At 38.6% G+C, this 20,090-nt stretch overlaps 1 protein-coding gene across 3 annotated transcripts in view; it reads left to right on the top strand.

Annotated features, from left to right (window-relative positions):
• The first annotated feature begins 38 nt into the window (after positions 1 to 38).
• Positions 39 to 20,090, top strand: part of LOC139473447 (DNA topoisomerase 2-alpha-like) — a 46,082-nt gene continuing 26,030 nt past the window's right edge. For all 3 annotated transcript variants that reach the window (XM_071256028.1, XM_071256029.1, XM_071256027.1), the window contains exons 1-21: positions 39 to 131; positions 525 to 594; positions 3,184 to 3,435; positions 5,692 to 5,785; positions 6,015 to 6,078; positions 6,821 to 6,966; positions 7,484 to 7,581; positions 8,219 to 8,431; positions 8,920 to 9,093; positions 10,096 to 10,197; positions 10,811 to 10,948; positions 11,304 to 11,600; positions 13,819 to 14,055; positions 14,935 to 15,040; positions 15,556 to 15,758; positions 16,321 to 16,557; positions 16,832 to 16,980; positions 18,311 to 18,542; positions 18,679 to 18,878; positions 19,147 to 19,478; positions 19,970 to 20,067. In XM_071256028.1, the coding sequence (XP_071112129.1) occupies positions 556 to 594; positions 3,184 to 3,435; positions 5,692 to 5,785; positions 6,015 to 6,078; positions 6,821 to 6,966; positions 7,484 to 7,581; positions 8,219 to 8,431; positions 8,920 to 9,093; positions 10,096 to 10,197; positions 10,811 to 10,948; positions 11,304 to 11,600; positions 13,819 to 14,055; positions 14,935 to 15,040; positions 15,556 to 15,758; positions 16,321 to 16,557; positions 16,832 to 16,980; positions 18,311 to 18,542; positions 18,679 to 18,878; positions 19,147 to 19,478; positions 19,970 to 20,067 (3,411 nt within the window). In that variant the 5' untranslated portion in view covers positions 39 to 131; positions 525 to 555. The remainder of the gene's footprint in view (positions 132 to 524; positions 595 to 3,183; positions 3,436 to 5,691; positions 5,786 to 6,014; positions 6,079 to 6,820; positions 6,967 to 7,483; positions 7,582 to 8,218; positions 8,432 to 8,919; positions 9,094 to 10,095; positions 10,198 to 10,810; positions 10,949 to 11,303; positions 11,601 to 13,818; positions 14,056 to 14,934; positions 15,041 to 15,555; positions 15,759 to 16,320; positions 16,558 to 16,831; positions 16,981 to 18,310; positions 18,543 to 18,678; positions 18,879 to 19,146; positions 19,479 to 19,969; positions 20,068 to 20,090) is intronic.

Genomic DNA, 20,090 nt, shown 5'->3' with positions numbered 1-20,090 from the left:
ATAGCCAATCAAAAAGAAGAATACCGGTTTAGCCTGACCATCATGGCGCCCCGCGATTGATAATGTGGGCATAGGAAAATATTTGCAGATTGAGCATTTTCCAGTCAGGACAGGGGATCACGTTAAAAAAGGTACTTATCAAATTATATTTTGTAAAAAATATCGCATTTCGTTATCTCACAGTGTTGAGAAATCAAACTTATGCACATGCGGAAATCAGACAGCACCTTATCAGAAATTCCAAAACCATTGTCTTCGCTAGCGCGGTTCTTTATGCTTGCAGACACGAATTCTTTATTGAATCGTAACTAAAACAGTGTGTCTAAGCTGTATGAGACATAAAGGTGTAAACTGCGTTCGAATTGAATACGTGTTTTATATATTTTAATCAAGAATAGTTTTAAAATGTTAGCTTGATATGTTCCTAACGACATACTGACACAGTCTTTAGAGCGGCAGCAAGAAAATGTCTGACAGTTCATTATGTTTCGTTAGCAGTAGCTAATTGAAATGTGTTTTTTCAGGTATTAAGCGGGGAGACATTTTAACAACACTATGGCTGACGAGGCAGCAGCAAACGAGCTGAGATGGACTGTGAGTGTTTGTGATTATTTTTTCAGTTGTGAACGAATTCATTCATCCGTCCTTGAGGTAAAAGGTCATGACCCTTATGTCACGTGGTAGTTATCTTCATATTGATTGGGTGTTGTATTTTCTAAACAAAAATAGAATGTGTCGACTCTTTTCATTGGTTGATTTCTTGTGGCGATTTTGAAACGACTTCAGTTGGAAAGGCTTAATATTTTCGAGAGCTTCAGAAACACGAAGCTCCTGGAAATAAGAACTTTTTGTAGGGCAAAAAACACTTTTAATCATTTCGGGCACCAATTTATCAGAATGGCATCCGAAGGTCCTCTAAAAGTAAGTTGTTATCATTTTTAGGGGCTTTAATCATGATAATAACTACAGATTCTGAGTTTCTTTCAATACTCTTGGCTTATATTCACCAGCAGTAGACCACATCATGACATAATTTCAACAACATTCTTTTCACTACCACAGATTCCCCTTTTTAGCCACATCCAGTAGGTGTTCTAGCTTAGACAGAGAAATCTGTCCTTCCCAAATACCCAAACCATAATAGGATGCATTATCAGTCACTTGACCTACATTACCTTTCCATCTCCTAATTATATTAAAGAATTCAATTTGGTGGGCCAGGGATGCAGTGGCAGAAATTGGCACTCATCCTATTAGTTCTTGCCAAACTGCCCAAAAGATAAGGTATCATAATGCCTAGTGGAAATTTGCCCTTTTTAAGGGTTTTGCTGTATGTTATTGTATGGACTAGTGAACAAAAACAGTCAGTTTCTAATGCTGGGATGATGCTCTCTGTTTTAGTGTTTTTCTTCATGACAAATATCATGCAAACTCTTTGGTGTTAGCCAAGTCAAGGGTTTGGTCCAATGTTTTGAGTGGGAGATCACTCTGAGGGAAGAATTCCGCCCATTCCCCTCACCAAAAGTTGTATATGTATGCATTGCTGCTCAATCCTTTTAGTTATATATATTTTTGAGGAGGGGCACAGGCAGAAGTCTTACCCTATCAACGGAACATTGATAGCAGTCATTAAACAAAGTTTGGTTCTGTGTACTATATCTCTGTATTACTGTATTGTGGGTTTTCAGACACTAAGAAACATTTTTGGTTTTCTCTCCAATCACATGAGCAACTGTAAGACATCATTTCATTCCCTTTTAGGAGACAACTTTCTCTTATTAAAACAAGCCATCTTCTGAGTATTTACAATGTCTGTGTGATGCTGATGTTTTAGCAAGAATATTGGCGATAAACACAGCCATTTGAGAACATAAGACATCCGAAAACCTATGATCCAACAATACTCCAAAGTTGATTTTGCTTGCATATATGAAACAGGAGATAAGCACAGACAAACATCAGTTTTTGTCAGTTTCTTCAATAGTTGTGTAATTTCGAAAAACACTAAACACAAAATATTTTTGGGTTACAATAGGTACCCTGACTAAATTGTTTTGGTGGTCAGGCTCAGTAATTTGATTGATTGTGTGTTCATTATCTAATAACTGTTTCGTCTGTTCCTCACTCTATTACTTATAACCCTCTGTCATCATGGTCATATTAAGTGGTATATTGCTGAGTGTGGCATTCCACAACATCCACACAAAAAATTAACAGTGTTCATTAATTAGCATGAGTAAAGTATGTTGTGGACAACCAGTCATGCATTGCCTTGGATTGTGATACTTTACCTGACTCCAGAAAAACCCTCTAGCCTAGGCTGGTTAACAAGTAGAAATTTACAAAATTAAAGTCTTGGAACAGCTTCAGCTTTCTTAATGCCCATGCTCGTGGGCTTTACCAAAGTGGTAAACGTTAAAGACACATCACTTCAGGCTTTCCTCCCACATCAAGCTGACACACTGTGATATAACTGGAATACTGTTCAAAGTGGCTTAAACCCATCTCACTCTCTCAAATTTATCAAGGGAAATAACGAAATATGTATCTACACGATCAACACACAGAATATGTTGAAATGCAATTGTTACTGATCTTGGTGCAGGTTTATCATTGATTTTAAGCAAATGCTGTCCCTAAGATGTGAATTGCAGTACTAATTGATATTCAAGATGTGCAATTTGTTGAAGAAAGTACTGTTTTTCTATGATTGTGGCCATTTTTTGGTTCAAAATCCGGTTCAACCCAATTATGTTTCAAGGTTTGTCAGCACCATACCCGTGCTCGTGGGTTTCACCGAAGTGGTAAACGTCCAAGACCTGCATCACTTCGGGCTTTCCTCCCACATCAAGCTGACACGCCGCGATATAACTGGAATACTGTTAAAAGCGGCATTAAACCCAACTCACTCACTCACTCACTCACTCACTCACTCACTCATTGTCGACGTCTCCTTATGTGATGGCTGAAATTATGCTAAAAGTGGTGTAAAGCCAAAACCCATAACATTTTTCAATAATTCAGTGCTGATCTCTACATATTTTTTCAATACCTAGCCAATATTTGAGAATTAATTCTATACATGTATATCAGTGTGTATGTGACACAGCCTATGTCTGACATTTTTTATTTCATTTCCTTTGAAAATATACATGTATTATTATGTTTACTGTTTTGTTTCAGACCCTGTTTGATAATATGCAGGCCAAAGCTAAGGCTGCTATGGAGAAGAACAAGCCGAAGCCTAAAGCTGCTGCTGGTGGAGGAGGGGGGGATTTCGCCCCTGAGATGACGGAGATGGCAGTTGAGCATCATGGGAAGAAGGGGGGCAACAAGAGAATGTCTGTTGAGCGAATCTATCAAAAGAAATCTCAACTAGAACATATTCTGCTGCGTCCGGACTCCTATGTCGGTTCTGTTGAAGCAGTCACGCAGGTTAGTTGACAAAGTCACTGATTATGTCTGACTCGGTATTATTGTGGGTATACCATTTTCTACACCTTTATCTTTCATGTAGTGTTTACTATCTGTATCAGATATATTTGGTTCAAGATATTGTCTTGAACTGCACAGAGGTTTATAATCACCTCAAAGTTGGCAGCAAATGCCTGTAAAATTACCAAATTCATATTTAAACATACAGTCAAGTTCCGTTAATCTGACATGGTTGGTTGCATATGATTCTATGATTATGTCGGATAAACGAGATTAAGTAGTGATCGAAAATCAGACAACTTCCTGATAGATAGCGATACAAACACATAATAAAATAATGAAAAATATTCATGTTATGTTACATTGTTAACGGAATATGTTTTCTAATCATGCAACCTCTAAGGCTTAACTCAAAACAACTGTTAGGGTTGGTATGACCTATTAAAAATACTTTAAAAAGCATTGTCTGGAATGGAAGTTGCAAGTTTGAAACTGGTACCGCAAAGCTTAATAAAGCTGCTTTCTAAGTGGCTAATGTTGACTTCCGGTCATAGTTTGCGAAAGGTTATTCTGATGTGACCTAGCTGTGATGGGAAGTCCTCGGCGATAGCGAGAACTTGTATCTGTTTTTAATGAGATTGAGGTAGTCTAATCATGTGATGAATCTGGTTTTCTTTATTTAAATCATTAATTGTTTATTGTTAAGCAAGTTTATCTCTGCAGCCATTGTAATATGCAGCTACCAGCCAACTCGTCTCGTTAAAACACGGGCTGTGTACTCGCGGGCAGATGACCATGGAGTACGCTGATCACTGTCGGATTAACAAGACTGATTAATGAGTGACTTCGGTAATTCGTTGCAAATTAGGTGTGTCGGAGTGCGAGACTGTCGGATTAACGGGTCTAAATAGCACTGATTTAATCGGTTCCCATCATTAGTGTCGGATAAAGCCTATTGTCGGATTAACGAGTGACGGATTAACGAGACTTGACCTGTATAATATTATGTAGTTATAACTAATGTGATTGCTTGGTCAAGGTGACTTGTATTTTAACTGGACAAATACAGTGTTCTGCCAAGGCATCAGCTTTGCAGGATTCTTGCAATATTTTATCAATGGGCCATATATTTACTCTCAGTGGGACACGGGGCGTATTCATGAAGATGGCTTTATTTTATATGATTAAGGGAGTAACTGTCTCAAAAACAGTTTACATCACAGAACAGCTGCTTCTATTATTGAATGTAAATGTCGGGATTTTCATTGCCTTAATCGGCTCAATTTTCTATCAACGCCTGTCATTAGCTGAAAGTCACAAATGGTCCAATTAGAATCAAGTTTACACATTTTTGCAATTATAGTACTCATAGTTCTGATAATGCCAAAGATATTTCTGCTTCAAATGACCACAATATCGCAAAATCGCTTCACATGGTTGCAGCATAACTCATGAGAAATAGACCCGTGAAGATTCCGGGGTAGAATAGGTCTTCAGCAACCAATGCTTGCCGTAAAAGGCGACTAACGGGATCGGGTGGTCAGACTCGCTGACTTGGTTGATGCATGTCATTGATCCCAATTGCGTGGATCGATGCTCATGATGTCAATCACTGAATTGTCTGGTCCAGACTCGATTATTTACAGACCGCCGTCATATAGCTGGAATATTGCTGAGTGCGGCGTTAAACAACAAACAAACAAACAGGAAGAAATACTCCAACATGTCAGCTTTGTACATCATGTGAAATCTAATTCAACAACAAAGCTACATTCTCATTTTATAACAAGTACCTTGAAGAGACATGCTAACAGCAGTGATCACAAAGAAACTTTTGAGGCGAATTATATATGACAGTTGACGCTGTGGTTGTAATAAGTAATATCTGAGAAAGATGCCACGAATAACTTTTGTGTATCGCTAACGTTACTTGTGGACGGCGATTCTGTATCAATAACCTGCATACCATTGGGTTTTAAGTTTTAAATGTTCTCTCTTTTCGATCCCAAGGCGCATCATACCAGACAACATTAAAAGATAGTACTTGTTACACTGCCTGGCGCTCAGCATTAAGGGGCTAAAACAAAGACTGGTTGGTTCAGAGTCAGTGTACTGAGTCTGAGTGGGGTATTCATGTTAAACTGCAGCATGGTATCTCAGTGGACAAGCACTATAATATCGGTATAAGTCGAGACTAGTAAAAGCAGACACGTACACACGTGCATGCACATCTCACCTCACATCTTTGTTTTGCAGGCTATGTGGGTCTATGATGAAGTAACTGACACTATGGTCCAGAGAGAAATCACATTTGTACCAGGGCTGTACAAGATATTTGATGAAATCATGGGTAACAATTCTGTGTTTAATTTCGGTGTTTAATCTGTTTTAATTTGCCTGATGCTTGGTTGTTTGACAGATTCAAATGAAGTCTCTCAGAACAAATCGTTCAAAGATTTAAGTATTTGTCAAAGTGAACCCTTAATAAAGCAGCCATAATCAATGACATCTGGACATGGGATTGTCTCATGTTTGTGTTGTTAATAGGGTTTGGTATTATATTGTAACTTATTTTACAGTCAATGCTGCTGATAACAAACAGAGGGATCCCAGCATGAACTGCTTGAAGATAGACATCGATCCGTAAGTTTTTCTGGAACAATTTCAATTTTTTTTATTTTGTTTGTAATGATGGTTTCAGTTTGTTTGGTAATTTGTCTCTCGATTAAAAAGGTAGCTATGCATTTGATATCGCTAGGTGCATCTGTTAATAACTGGAAGAAATTCACATTATTCTATATGGGCATATAGGTGAATTCCTGGACACTGGACTTGTTGATATTCCACAGAACACTTTAGTTATTACACATTTACAGTAAAAACATGCTTATAACCAACTCCAAGGGTCAGTTTAGTTAGTTTATGTCCGTAGTTCATTACTCACTATACTTTGGCCACCATTTTGGATTCCCACTCTATTCGTAATACATTAGAGGTCTAGGTGGCAAGAACTCGGATTGTGAGTACCCTATTTTTTCTGTATGTAAGTATTTTTGAAAGAAATGTAAATAAATTTTTGACAATCAATGTGGGATAGAGATCGTTGGTGCACATACTTAAGCTTGGCTTCATATCAACTTCTTGGCATGATGATAACCCAAAAAGTTGGACTATCCAAGAAGCCCATATAACCATATTGTAGACCTAGAATTTGGTAGAAAGGGTGTGAGAATCACACAGTAACTGCTACACCACTTTTCTGCAATCTTAGCAACACTTTTCTCGAAAATGACAAATCTACAGCCCATTCACTGTAGCCTCTTCAACATGTTCAATGGGGATATTTGACCATATTATCAGAACATGACCATATTTTGATTTCAAGAGAAAACAACAAAATCAAAATTTGGAACAACGGGAAAGGTATTCCAGTCATTGAGCACAAGACTGAGAAGATGTACGTCCCCACCATGATCTTTGGCCATCTCCTGACCTCTAGTAACTATGACGACTCTGAGAAGAAAGTCACAGGTAACCTTGCATGAATTTGAGAATACCTTGGAAAGCCTTGAAGTTGAAAGTCGCCAAATGGCTTGAAAAGCATTGGTTTTGTACAAAATGATATATAATTGTTAATAACATTATTACAATTCATGACACTTTATTTATTTTATTTATTTTATTTGTTGGTAGTGAAAATAAATCTTGCTTGAAAAGAGATGTTCATACTGCTCTTTAGGTCTTTAGACTAATATATTATATTGACAGGCTAAACCTAATAACCCTGCTTAAAAAAACTTGAAAATAACATTTGAAAACCTTAAAAAGGCCTGGAATTCTCTGATTATTTAATATGTTTCCTGAAGAGTGGAAATTTGTTTGTGGCTGAACCCACAGGGTTAAAAGTGATTACAATTACTGGCATGTAATATGAAGAGACCCCATGGAGATCCTGGGTTTGAATAGACCCTGGCAACCTATGCAGGCCGAAAGATTGCATATGACAGTAGATCATTGCTCATAATATCAAATTATTCCCTTGTTTCAGGTGGTCGTAATGGCTATGGTGCCAAATTGTGCAATATTTTCAGCAAGAAATTCATTGTTGAGACATCTTGTAATGAGTACAAGAAAGGTTTCAAACAGGTGAATATTCAGCATATTTTATGCTCTTCAGTATAAAACATCACTCTTTATTTATGTGAACTGTGAAGATCTGGATAGAATAGGTTCTTAGTAACCCTTACTTGTTGTATGAGGCAACAATGCTTGTCGTAAGAGGCGACTAATGGGATTTGGTTCATGCATGTCATTGTTTCCCAACTGCGTGGATTGATGCTCATGATTACAGATCAATGTCATATAACTGGAATTTTGCTTTTTGAAATATACAAATTTGTTAGGGAATCACTACATGAGTACACATATATTATTAGAAGGTGCAAATGCACAAAAATTGTGACAGCCCTAATGATAAGCAATGGGGGACACAGGTGGTCTTCCCTGCCCGAGGTGCCTGTAGACAGCAGCCCTAACACAACTTTGTGTGTGAGTGAGCATGTGCCTGTATCTTTGTATGCATTTCTAAAGAATAGATGAATTTGAACTCAGTGATTGCAATACAAAAATTGTCTATTTAAATGAATGATTTAATTAATAGGATGATGGTTTATTTTCAGTAATATTTCTTTGACTACTATATCTGTTTCAGTGTAACATGTTAGCTAAGAAAACTGGATAGGTGCTGAAGCTTTTTTATATAGAAATTTTACCTTTCTTGCAGACATGGACCGATAACATGACCAAAACGAAGGAGCCAACAATTACTGACGCCAGAGAAAGTGACTTCACGTGCATCACTTTCTTCCCTGACCTGGAGAAGTTCAAGATGCAGAGCCTGGATGCCGACACTGTTGCTCTCTTCACCAGACGAGCCTATGATGTGGCCGCTTCCTGCAAGGGGGTCAGAGTCATGCTCAATGGAAAACGAGTACCGGTAGGACACTTTGTTTCTACAGTATTTTTTTCTTACAGTTCAGAAATGAGTTTTCTCTCGTCTAGGTTTGTTCCTTTTTAAGACAACTAATTTTAGTACATGTCTTTTTCTTTGTTTTAGATTGTCTTAGGTCACAATAAATTAACCATGAGATTTTCTTCCAAATATATAAAATGCTCTGATGGGGAGGCATTAAATGTATTTGGGTGTTTATTAAAACTGAGTATGGCATTAGTATACACTGTCAACTGATGTGATTTACATGACTGCTTGACATGGCTAGGTACTTGAGGACAATTAAATGATGCAAGGCTGTGTGTTTTGTAATGAGGCTTGTCGGAATGAATTTATTTTGACCTTATCACCACCTAGTGATTCCTGGTTCCCCACAATCTGACCTTCACCCTCACCACCTAGATATCTTTATCATATCTGAAACATGTCAGGAAACTTTTCTATTTTATGTGATGAAAACGCTGTGTTTCCAGGTGAAGAACTTCAGGGACTACATAGACCTGTTCATCAAGGACAAATCGGATGAAGCAGGGGCCCCTTTAAAGATTGTGTACGAGCAACCAAATCCTAGATGGGAAGTTGCCATCACCCTCAGCGACAAGGGCTTCCAACAGGCCAGTTTTGTCAACAGTATTGCAACAACAAAAGTAAGTCTTCCTCCTTGGGAGTGTAGGTCTCCAGTACCCATTCTTATCCTGAGAGCCAAGTAATAAGGATTGGTGACAGTGTGTGACCTGCCTAAATATAGGCTTTTATCATATAATGGGTAGGTTTCTCGGCAGGATAAAGCCAACGGATAAAAACGATATCCGTTGGGGTCATATGCAGATAGAAATGCAAATATCAAAGGTCAAGTAGGGACTACTTTCACTGTTTATAAACAAACATTGCGTCGCCCTCGTCATTCGGCGATCGAGTCAGAATTAACCATCGGGAATCTGGATAAACTACAGGGATAAATGCTATCAAAAGAACAGTCTAATATACTGAAAATCATAGTCTAAATGTGACGTAGCTAAGGCATTTTATAAGTTTGGGCAACTTTGGCGATATAAATTTCGAAACAATTTTACGAGGGCACGAGGCTTAGCCAAGCGGGATCAGTAGCTATATCTGTGCTTGTAGACCTCTGCGGCTTGAAACCTTCCCCACAAATTAAAATAGTTGGATTTGGCCGAAATATGTTTGAATTGTTACCCTGTTTCGTTTTGTCGCTGTGTGTACATCTGACTACACTTCTCAACGTTATGACAGGACAGACCGACTGTCAACAAGGACTAAAACAAAGGACTGGTCTGCTCGGATTCAGTATACTGTATCTGAGTGGAGTATTCATGTTATTCTGTGGCATGGTATCTCATGGGCAGGGGTTGAAATATTATGAAAGATGTTACTTGACCAAGGGCAAGTATGACCAACAGTCTTACTTGAAGTACAAGTAGTGTAGTAGTAACTAAGATAACACAACATTGGAATATATTAGTCCTGATAAAATGATAATTTCAGATACAATTTCTTCCGACCATTGCATCAAAATTCTTTGAAGTTGTATCTTTGGTACATGGTATTTGTTTGTATTTTGCGTTCCCGTGGTAGTGGAATCAGCTATGTAGCTGCACCTCGTGTCAACCAACTTGTTCTATTTTCAGGGTGGTCGACATGTAGATTATATCACAGATCAAATTGTGTCTAAAATCATTGAAATCGTCAAAAAGAAAAACAAAGGTGGAGTCAACATTAAACCATTCCAGGTAAGTCTCAATCTTTTGTTTAGTGTTGTTTGTACCATTGTTACAATATAACTGAAAACTGGTATTTTGTTATCTGCACATAAGTTTGTTAATTACCCACAGGTTTAGATATAACACGGTTTAATAAATTGTATTGGCACTGTGCAAAGATCACTTCACACGCATCAGTGTACTATTTACGTCATCCTGACTGCATTGTTACCATCAATAGAATCTTATTGTGACTTTTCAAAAGGGAAGCCAAAAAAAGGATTTAGAAGTATGGGCGATAATGAAATAATTGTATTTGCGTACATGTCGTACTGATTGGACAAAACCTATTTAAGAATTCATGCATTACTCGCTCGGGAAATACAAGAATAGAGACACTCTTGTGAAATCAATATGTGACACATGCTGGTACAATAATCTCTGTTTGACACGAGTAGATCAGTCATTTAGAAATAGACACATTTGTACCTGTACCAGTGGATGCAGATTCCTTGGTTCAACTAAACATGTTACACAAGACTATTGGACAACTGGATGTGAACAATGGATGTCGGTTACTCATTGAAATATGTCAACAGTTACATTTATGTTTTTGCTTTTGATGGTTGAATTTTATCTTCAGATCAAGAACCACATGTGGGTGTTTGTGAATTGCCTGATAGAAAACCCCACATTTGACTCCCAGACTAAAGAGAACATGACGTTACAAGTTAAAAGCTTTGGCTCAAAGTGCCAGATGACTGAAAACTTTATAAAAATGGTATTATTATTATTACCAATCATGTTAATCAACTTCATTTTAAACATTTTAACATTTATTTTTCCTGAGTTGAAATCATGATAATAGAATGGTTGCAGATGAAAAAAAATTAGGTATATATTCATGGACACATTTTGTAAGTAATCGTCTCGGAGAAAGTTCATGGGTACTTCAGAAGATTCCATTTGTCATGCATTGTGCTGCAGCTTGCACAGATCAGTAACATAAACTCTAAACATCATTGCTTCCTCCAACATAAATGTCAATGTGTATGTGTTGGTGTCCTGGCAGTGCATATGCTCAGTTTGTCTACTCCTCCCTTGAGGTTATCTGAGTACTACCTCTTGTTCACCAGTCCAGCAAGTGCGGTATCGTGGAGAGCATCCTCAGCTGGATGAAGTTCAAGGCTCAAGCTCAGCTCAACAAGAAGTGCCACGCATCCAAACACTCCAAACTGAAAGGCATCCCTAAACTAGATGACGCTAATGATGCCGGCACCAAGAATTCCAAAGATTGTACTCTCATTCTCACTGAGGGAGACTCAGCTAAAACCCTGGCTGTTGCAGGCCTCGGCGTGATAGGGAGGGACAGATATGGGGTGTTCCCCCTCAGGGGTAAAGTCCTTAACGTAAGGGAGGCTACTCACAAACAGGTAGGTAGGATCATACGGCAAACTGTAACCATATTTCCCACATTAAGCTTGCCTGTGGGCATGTGTAGGCAGAATATGATATATTAAATATGTCATATTGGATGATTTACTTAATACATTAAAGTTTGTTTGTTTTAAGCTGAATGATTTGGAAATGGTCATTAACTCTTTCAACACCGTAGGCCGGTTATCCGGCCAAGAAGCATCGAGTCCCCAGACACCGCAGGCCGGTTATCCAGCCAAGCCGTAGTCACGTCAAAATAGTATATATTTTTATGGACCTACCTGTAATGTCATTCATTTATTAAATCTATCACATTTCACAATGTCTGAAATATATATTCCATTTCAATTTAACATTTTTTATCGTTAAATTAAAAAATTATTCACTATTTCTCGCGATGTTATTGAAAATAAAATTTTCTCGGACACACATTTCGACAACGGGTCCACATCGAACATGTCAAAGAGGAAAGTAAAGATGTTTTAAACGAATCTTTAAATGTATTATACAAAGTAATAAATAAAATCAACAAAAATATATCTAAAAGTAATCAAACTTACATCTAAGTTATTATTTCCATCTTTTCATGCGATCGCGTGTAATGTAAGTCAAATGACATCTCGGCTCGGACACGATGTTTAATGCAAAAATATATGCATGAAAAATCTTTGTCACAGCTCGTAACCTAGCACGATACATTCACGAAGTTCCATATTTTTAATATATATCGTGATTTCCTGCTCAAAACGTTCAGAATAACACAATTTAACAAAATTCTTTCGCGAACTTCTGTAATTTATCGAACACGACCTTGGTATCACAGCTGTAATTTGATTGGCTGCCTTAGGTCACGTGCTCAAAATTGACCAATCACGATACTTGTAGCAGATTTTAGCAAGAAAGCGTCATTAGAAACCAATTTTAATCCAATGAAATCGCTTGTTATAACTACGGAAAAAAAACAGTCGATGTTACGAGCGTGTAGATGAAGGAATAAGCTTTCCAGCGATGTGTCATATGCCATTCTTCGACGAACGTGTTATTCATACGAAACCTCGAAAACGGGGGTATTTCTTCATTTTACTGAGCGGACAGTCGCTGTTATCGGGAAATGGGTGATGACAGAAACTATTTATAATTCTTTTTAAAATGATTTTCCAATTATGTAAACAATGAAAATAAAACAGAAATAGGTACGTGGATATTATGAAATCATATATTTGCTGAAAATCGTCAAGTTTTCGCTTCCTTCGTCCTTAATCTGGATGTTAACAACGTTTTAGCGTACATTTTTTATTTACAACGAATTTAATTAAGTTGTAAATGCATTATTTTAAATAATGTGAAAAACATAACTTTCATATTTATAAACCATAGGATCAGACCTTTCAAATGGTGTATAACATGTAGTAACAAATATATTTTACAAGCAGGTATTTTCTTTGATAAATGTTGGCTTCATCTATCACACAAGAGTCTCTGGGAACTCGGTGTCCCAGCAGTAAACACTTCTGGTTGACTGGTGTTGAAAGAGTTAACTCTGAGAATAATTTGGGGATGGAATAGGTTCCCAAGACATCATGCTGTATAGATCGCTAATGAGGATCAGGATGTTGTGAAGTTTGACTAACCGATGGTATCATCGTTACCTTCATTGTGGCTTTAATGCCGACTTGATTATTAATCAGCCAGTGCTTGGATATGCTGACTGCAATGTGAAACTCACTGAAGTACTTCTTTCATGAGACCGTGTGGAATACTGTTAAAAGCGGCGTTAAATCCAACTCACTCACTCATTCATGAGACCGTGAAAGGCGACAGTGCTTGTCGTAAGAGGCGACTAACAGGATTGGGTGGTCAGCCTCTCTGTCTTTGTTGATGTATGTCATTGTATCCCAATTGATTGATGCTCATGATATCAGTCACTGGATTGTCTGGTCAAGATTTGATTATTTACAGACTGATTCTTATAGCTGGAATAATGCTGAGTGCGGCATTAAACAACAAACAAAACATCTTTCCTGAAGCCTATAGATGTTAAGGCACTGTGAAAGAATTGCCTTTGAGGTGCATACACACACAAATATGTACCTGTCTGGAACTGGAAGTTGCATTGTTATATGTCGCCATGGCATTATAAGAGGAATAGGTGTAGATAGTTGAGAGCAGGTAGTTCCCGCACCTTGTGTTGACTTCCATTATTTCTGTTGCTAGATCATGGACAATGCTGAAATCAACAACGTGATTAAAATCATGGGCTTGCAGTTCAAGGAGAAGTATGACAGCATGGACGCCATCAACCGTCTGCGATATGGCAAAATAATGATCATGACAGATCAGGATCAAGATGGCTCTCACATTAAGGGCCTTCTTATCAACTTTGTACATCACTTCTGGCCAAACCTCCTTAAGTTCAATGTGATTGAGGAGTTTATTACACCCCTGGTGAAGGTGATTGTTAAATTCTTTTGTATTGCAGTGTTCTAGAGCGCACTGCTGATTGGTGCTGAGTCCTCCTGTGGGTATTCCTCTGTTGTTGTGTTCTAGTAGTAACAGAATACAGGGGACCATTTGGACACAGTGGTGACTAAGTATGAATAACACTTGATGTTCCTTCACCAAGCAGGGTTTTACGCACTAATGTTGAGAATGGACGCAAAAAAAGAAATATATACTGCGTCCCAAGGGACGAACAATAATATTCATTGTACCTTCAGCGCATCAAGAGCAGTTACAGTTGTCTGTTATTTCATCCATCAATCATGACCACTGTCCACATGATCATGATGATTATTGATATTCCAGGCTCTAAGTAATGAACTAAACATACAGTACACTACACCATTTCATTGCTTTACCGGACCCCCATATTGCCTGCAGGGAACCTTACAATTAATTATTAGGGGACCCCTGTACCCCCACTGTTGTATGTGAAGGTAAAACCCGACCATGTAAGAGTGTCAGTGGCAGGGCTCTAATACCTCTTAAAATACTTTGTGGTGTCCGAAGGGCACACTTACAGATCTTTTTTCTTTGCAAACATAACTGGATGATGTTTATTATATGAGGCCAGTTATTAATATATTTAGTAAACTAGACAAGAGCTTTTGAAAAGACACACCTAAACATCTCTATGAACACTATGTGGCATCAAATGTTCCACAGTGTTATTGTTTGTAAAACACTTGAACAGCCCATTACAACATAATGTAACATGGATGACAGATTTGAGGCTATAGATTTATGTAAGACAGGAAAGCCTTATTCCACATAGCTGATTGGTTATTGTCCAAATCTACAACTTATATCATGAATTATTTGTTTTTCTAGGTTACAAAAAGCAAACAAGAGAAATCCTTCTACAGTTTGCCGGAGTTTGAAGAGTGGAAAAAAGAGACTGACAACTGGCATACCTGGAAGATAAAGTACTACAAAGGTGTTGTTTCATTTCCATCTAGCTTTTACTTTGTCCAGATGTACACGAGTGGAACATTCTTAACTTGAAGGTGTCAGTCAGACATTTCAAACCTGAACAATTTTCCCAGTATTGTTTCTTTTATTAGTGTCACATAAAAGTACATTGGGAGTCAGGATAGGTCCTGTTTGTTGTGAAGATTAACTTGGCCACAATGGCCGCCAAAAACGGATGACCACTAAATAGACGAAGTTGAGCAACATGTACCCTTGGCTGATTGTCTCCCCTGATCGTGTGGATTGTTGTTCAGGCGATCAATCCACCATTGGTTTGGCTGAAATGGCCTGCCATGATCTAGGGTGACATTGCTGTAAGTGAACAAATTATCACTCAAGTCTAATCCATAGATGATATAATCAGTGCATCAGTCCTATTTCTGGTATTAATCCAGTCCTACACCACTAATATTGTTTCTGATGCTCCTATATACACTGTCTTCCACCACTTATACTGTTTCTGTAACTGTCCACTGCTAGGTTTGGGAACCTCCACATCAAAGGAGGCGAAAGAATACTTCAGTGACATGGACCGTCATCGGATCCCCTTCAAGTATGTTGGGACGGAGGACGATGCTTCTATCAACCTGGCGTTCAGCAGGAAGAAGATTGAGGAGAGGAAGGAATGGCTGACCAATTGGATGGAGGAGAGAAAGCGTCGATCAGACATGGGGTTACCTGAGGTGTGTGAACCTAAGAAATAATGGACAGGGGCAATATATGACTCAAGAAAGATAAGTTCAAACCATGAAAAGAGATGGCAAAACATGACAGTGTTTTTTTTAAAATTTCTTGCTACTAGTTAGGAAAAATTATCCTGCATTCCTATTTCCATATCTGAAGGAGCTGCTATTCCACTGATTGTGCAGATTGTAATAACCAAATACATAGGTGATTAAGTAGGAGCCAAACTGTTTTATAAATTTCACTTTTATAAGACCAGTCGGATTTAAGCTTGTTGCATGGTGTCAGTACCCATTGCACTTCAAATGCAGTACAAAGGTAGGAAATCAACTTCGAATAGTTTGAGATATATTGGACCAAAAATAATTTCTTTAAGGGGGAAAGGGGAACTCAAAGAGTTAAAATATGAAGTAGTTTTTTATTCTTTTTCCTTAAAGTAAAGTATATTCTGATGTGGGGAAACTACAAGTTTGTGTAATTCTGTCTGATCTGTTGCTTGGTGTTTTGATGAGGTGAATATCTTCCATGACTAAAAGCAATGTTCGCTCACTGACATTTCAGTTGTACCTGTATGGCAAGGAAACCAAGAAAGTTACCTACAATGAGTTCATCAATCGAGAACTCATTCTCTTCAGCAACATGGACAACGTGCGCTCCATCCCATCCATCGTGGATGGCCTGAAGCCTGGGCAGAGGAAGGTCCTGTTTACTTGTTTCAAGAGGAACATTTCGAAGGAAGTCAAAGTAGTTCAACTTGCCGGCTCTGTTTCTGAACAATCTGCCTATCACCATGGAGAGGTAAACTTTGTCATGAGGTACTTAAAAACATTGCAACACTGGAACTGAGACCGCCTTGAGCTCTTGTGGTGATGTTAAACCCCAACAATGAAACTGACTACCATGCAAAGAAGAAACACATCATTTTTTTTGTACTTGCATGTGACATCCCTAGTGAAGCAAAGCTTCACCAAACAGATTCTTGTTGGCCAGTTATTACTTGGTGTAATTTGTCAGTGTATTACTGGGATTTGACTCTTGAAAATGGCTTAAAGTGTGGTTGATCTGATTGCAGGTATCACTCATGGGCACAATCATCAACTTGGCTCAAAACTTTGTGGGTTCCAACAACATGAATCTCTTGCAACCCATTGGTCAGTTTGGTACCCGTATCCACGGGGGCAAGGATGCTGCCAGTCCCCGTTACATCTTCACTGCCCTCAGGTATACAGGGCTTTACCTTGGCCTACGAATCTCGGGGACCAGGGATGCCCATATATTAATTCAAAGGGTCCTTACAGTAAATAGGAGAGTCCTGTAAAGTAATGAAAATGGTGTAGTGAACTGTACAGTAAGATTTAATAATTATTTTAATTACAGAGCCTTTGTATTTCTTGTCAAAATTTGGTACAATGAATATATTGTGCATCCTTTCTATACATTTGTGCTTACTGGACTCGCATTTCTGCATGGTGTAAAACCTTGCTTTCACCAGGAATCGGCCGAACGCCCTCCGTAGCAACGAGGACCCTCTGTTTTATTACTTAATTTATGGAGAAGTTCCTTTTTTTTCAAAATGAATTGGTCAAAGTAAGAATGATGATTCAAAGCAATTCATTCATTTAGCTGTGTGAGTTGAGAATATCAACTTGCTGCATGGGCTAGAGTGTGTGTTGGAATGAGTAAAACAGTGCCTCCCTTCCAATCATGCATGTTTCTTATGCTGCAATTTATTATCCCCCGCCCAACAAAGTTGGCGGGGGATATAGAAACGGGCTCCGTCCGTCCGTTCAATATTTTTTCATCAAACTTTGCAGGTCTGTCAGGTACATGCTGAACTGGTGCCTTTTGCTATTTAGAAATTTTAATAAATTTTTATTTTTTACGATTCCATGGCAACAAGATGGACTTAGGTTCCAAACTCTTCTTTTTTTTACAATTTCCATGACAAGTTCCACCTCGGTTAAAAAAGGTTAGGGTTTGTTTAGATTTAATTATGTCATAAATTCTGCAACAGGCGGGGGATATAGCCACATTAGTGGCAAACTCTTGTTAAAATTAAGCAGATCTGTAAATAGGATTATTCTGTCTCCAGTTACCCATTATGTTACGGTACATTCCTACACCTCTGAAGTGAGCTATCAATAAAAGTTTGTGTAATTTCCAGTAGACACTTTGTTAATTGAGCTGTTAGTTTGGTGCACTCTCTGATGTAAGTAATACTGTCTCATCACCAATACCAGCTTCTTCCCTCTGAGTGGGTGAGTGGGTGGGTGGTTCTTCACAGCTTGTAGCAATATTCCACCAATATCATGGCGGGGAACATGTACCAATGTGGGGAATCGAACCTGGGTCATCAGTGTGACAAGCAAATGCTTTAAACACTAGGCTACCCCACTGCCCCTGTTAGGAACTAGTCTGAGACTAGTCAAATTCTATGTTTCACTTTGGACTGCCACTTCTGCCATTAGGTAATGTGAGGTTTATCTTATCATTTTTACGGACTAGTGAAAGTAGAATAAATTTCTAACAACAATGTGTTTCCTTTCAACAGTTCTCTCACACGCCTGACGTTCTGCTCTAATGATGACGCGTTGCTGAAGGCTCAGTTTGATGACAACCTTAAGATTGAACCTGAGTGGTACTGCCCTATCATTCCCACCGTCCTCTGTAACGGAGCAGACGGCATTGGAACAGGATGGAGCACCAAGATCCCCAACTACGACATCCGAGAGGTGGTTGCCAATGTCAAGAGGATGATTGATGGCCTGGAACCAAGGAAAATGGTACGTGATACTAGGGATTTAGCAACACTCAAGTATAGTATAAGTCTGCCATCTTGGTTAACCTGTAACAGGTAACATTGTAGGTTGCTCTCCTTGTGCAAAGTACTTCTTCAAATATATTTCCATATTTCCCCAGCTTCCATCCTTCAAGAACTTCAAAGGAATTATTGAAGAAATTGGTGAAGGACGATTCTTAGTTTCCGGTGAAGTGGCCATTATTGATGACCAAACAATAGAGATTACTGAGCTACCAATCAAAATATGGACACAGAACTACAAGGAGGATGTGCTGGAGCCACTCCTTCACGGCTCTGACAAGACACAACCATTGATCACGTGAGTAACACCCTCATCACACTAACATGGACAGACATGAGAGTGTTCAGGAAATCCCCTACACCAGGCACACCTCATTGCAAATTTTTCAGTTTGTAAACATTTTCACTTGTACAAGAAGAGCTCTGCAATATGTATCCCATTTAATATTCTTTGAAAAGCCCATGATGTAGGTTAGTGGGTCAAAGTTGAGAGTACCTGGCAGTAGTGTCCAGTGTACATGTTTGTGCTGTTGCAGCAGTATGTTCAACTTGTGTGGTTGTTGCAGAGACTACAAGGAGTATCACACAGACACCACTGTCAAGTTCCTGGTGAAGATGACCCCAGAGAAGCTAGCACAGTCGGAGGAGGCGGGGCTTCACAAAGTGTTCAAGCTACAGAATCAGATTACCACCAGTTCTATGGTGTTGTTTGATCACAAAGGTTGCATTAAACGCTACACCACTGCTGTAGAAATTCTCAGGGAATTCTTTGACGTTCGAATGGATATGTACAAGAGGAGAAAAGATTACCTTGAAGGCATGATGTCGGCCGAGTCACTTCGGCTGGACAACATCGCACGATTCATCATTGAGAAAATCGAGGGAACCATTGTTATTGGTATGTTTTATTAGCCGGCTCTTGAAATTGGACTGCTTTAATGTTTTTGCATCGAAACGACAGTGGTTTTTCTAAATAATTTTTTTTTCTTAATGCTTCCCTTTCGACAAAAGAGACAGCGGCAATGGTCCTACAAAAAGCAGACTTGAGATGGAAACAGGTTTTTCTTTTTTTAAGGCAGGACCATGGCTGGGCACTCTCTTTTGTTGTAAGGTAGGCAGTAAAGGCATAAGGAGTAATGCAGGATAAGTATACAAATGTAAGAAATATTTAGACATTACTAATATTATACTAGCATATGTGTCATACTGATTTTAAGAAATGAGTGTCAGAATTCATGTATTTCCCCGAGCGATAGTGACCTCACCGACACTTTTGATATTCTTATATATAGCTTTAGCAGCACATGGTTATTCTTGTATCTAATGAAGCTATTTTGTAATCTCCACCTTTGCTTTTAATGATCTACTACTTATGGATGTGTATTTCAGAAAACAAACCGAAGAAGGAAATTATCCAGTTGCTGGTCAGGCGAGGCTATGACTCCGACCCAGTCAAGGCATGGAAGGAAGCTCAGAGCAAGAGCATGGTCAGTCTTTCATCCAGTACTTC

Source organism: Haliotis cracherodii, unplaced genomic scaffold (genome assembly GCF_022045235.1).
Source record: "Haliotis cracherodii isolate W230 unplaced genomic scaffold, xgHalCrac1.p SCAF_29, whole genome shotgun sequence".
NCBI lineage: Eukaryota > Metazoa > Mollusca > Gastropoda > Lepetellida > Haliotidae > Haliotis > Haliotis cracherodii.
This window is presented reverse-complemented; position numbering and strand designations above follow the sequence as displayed.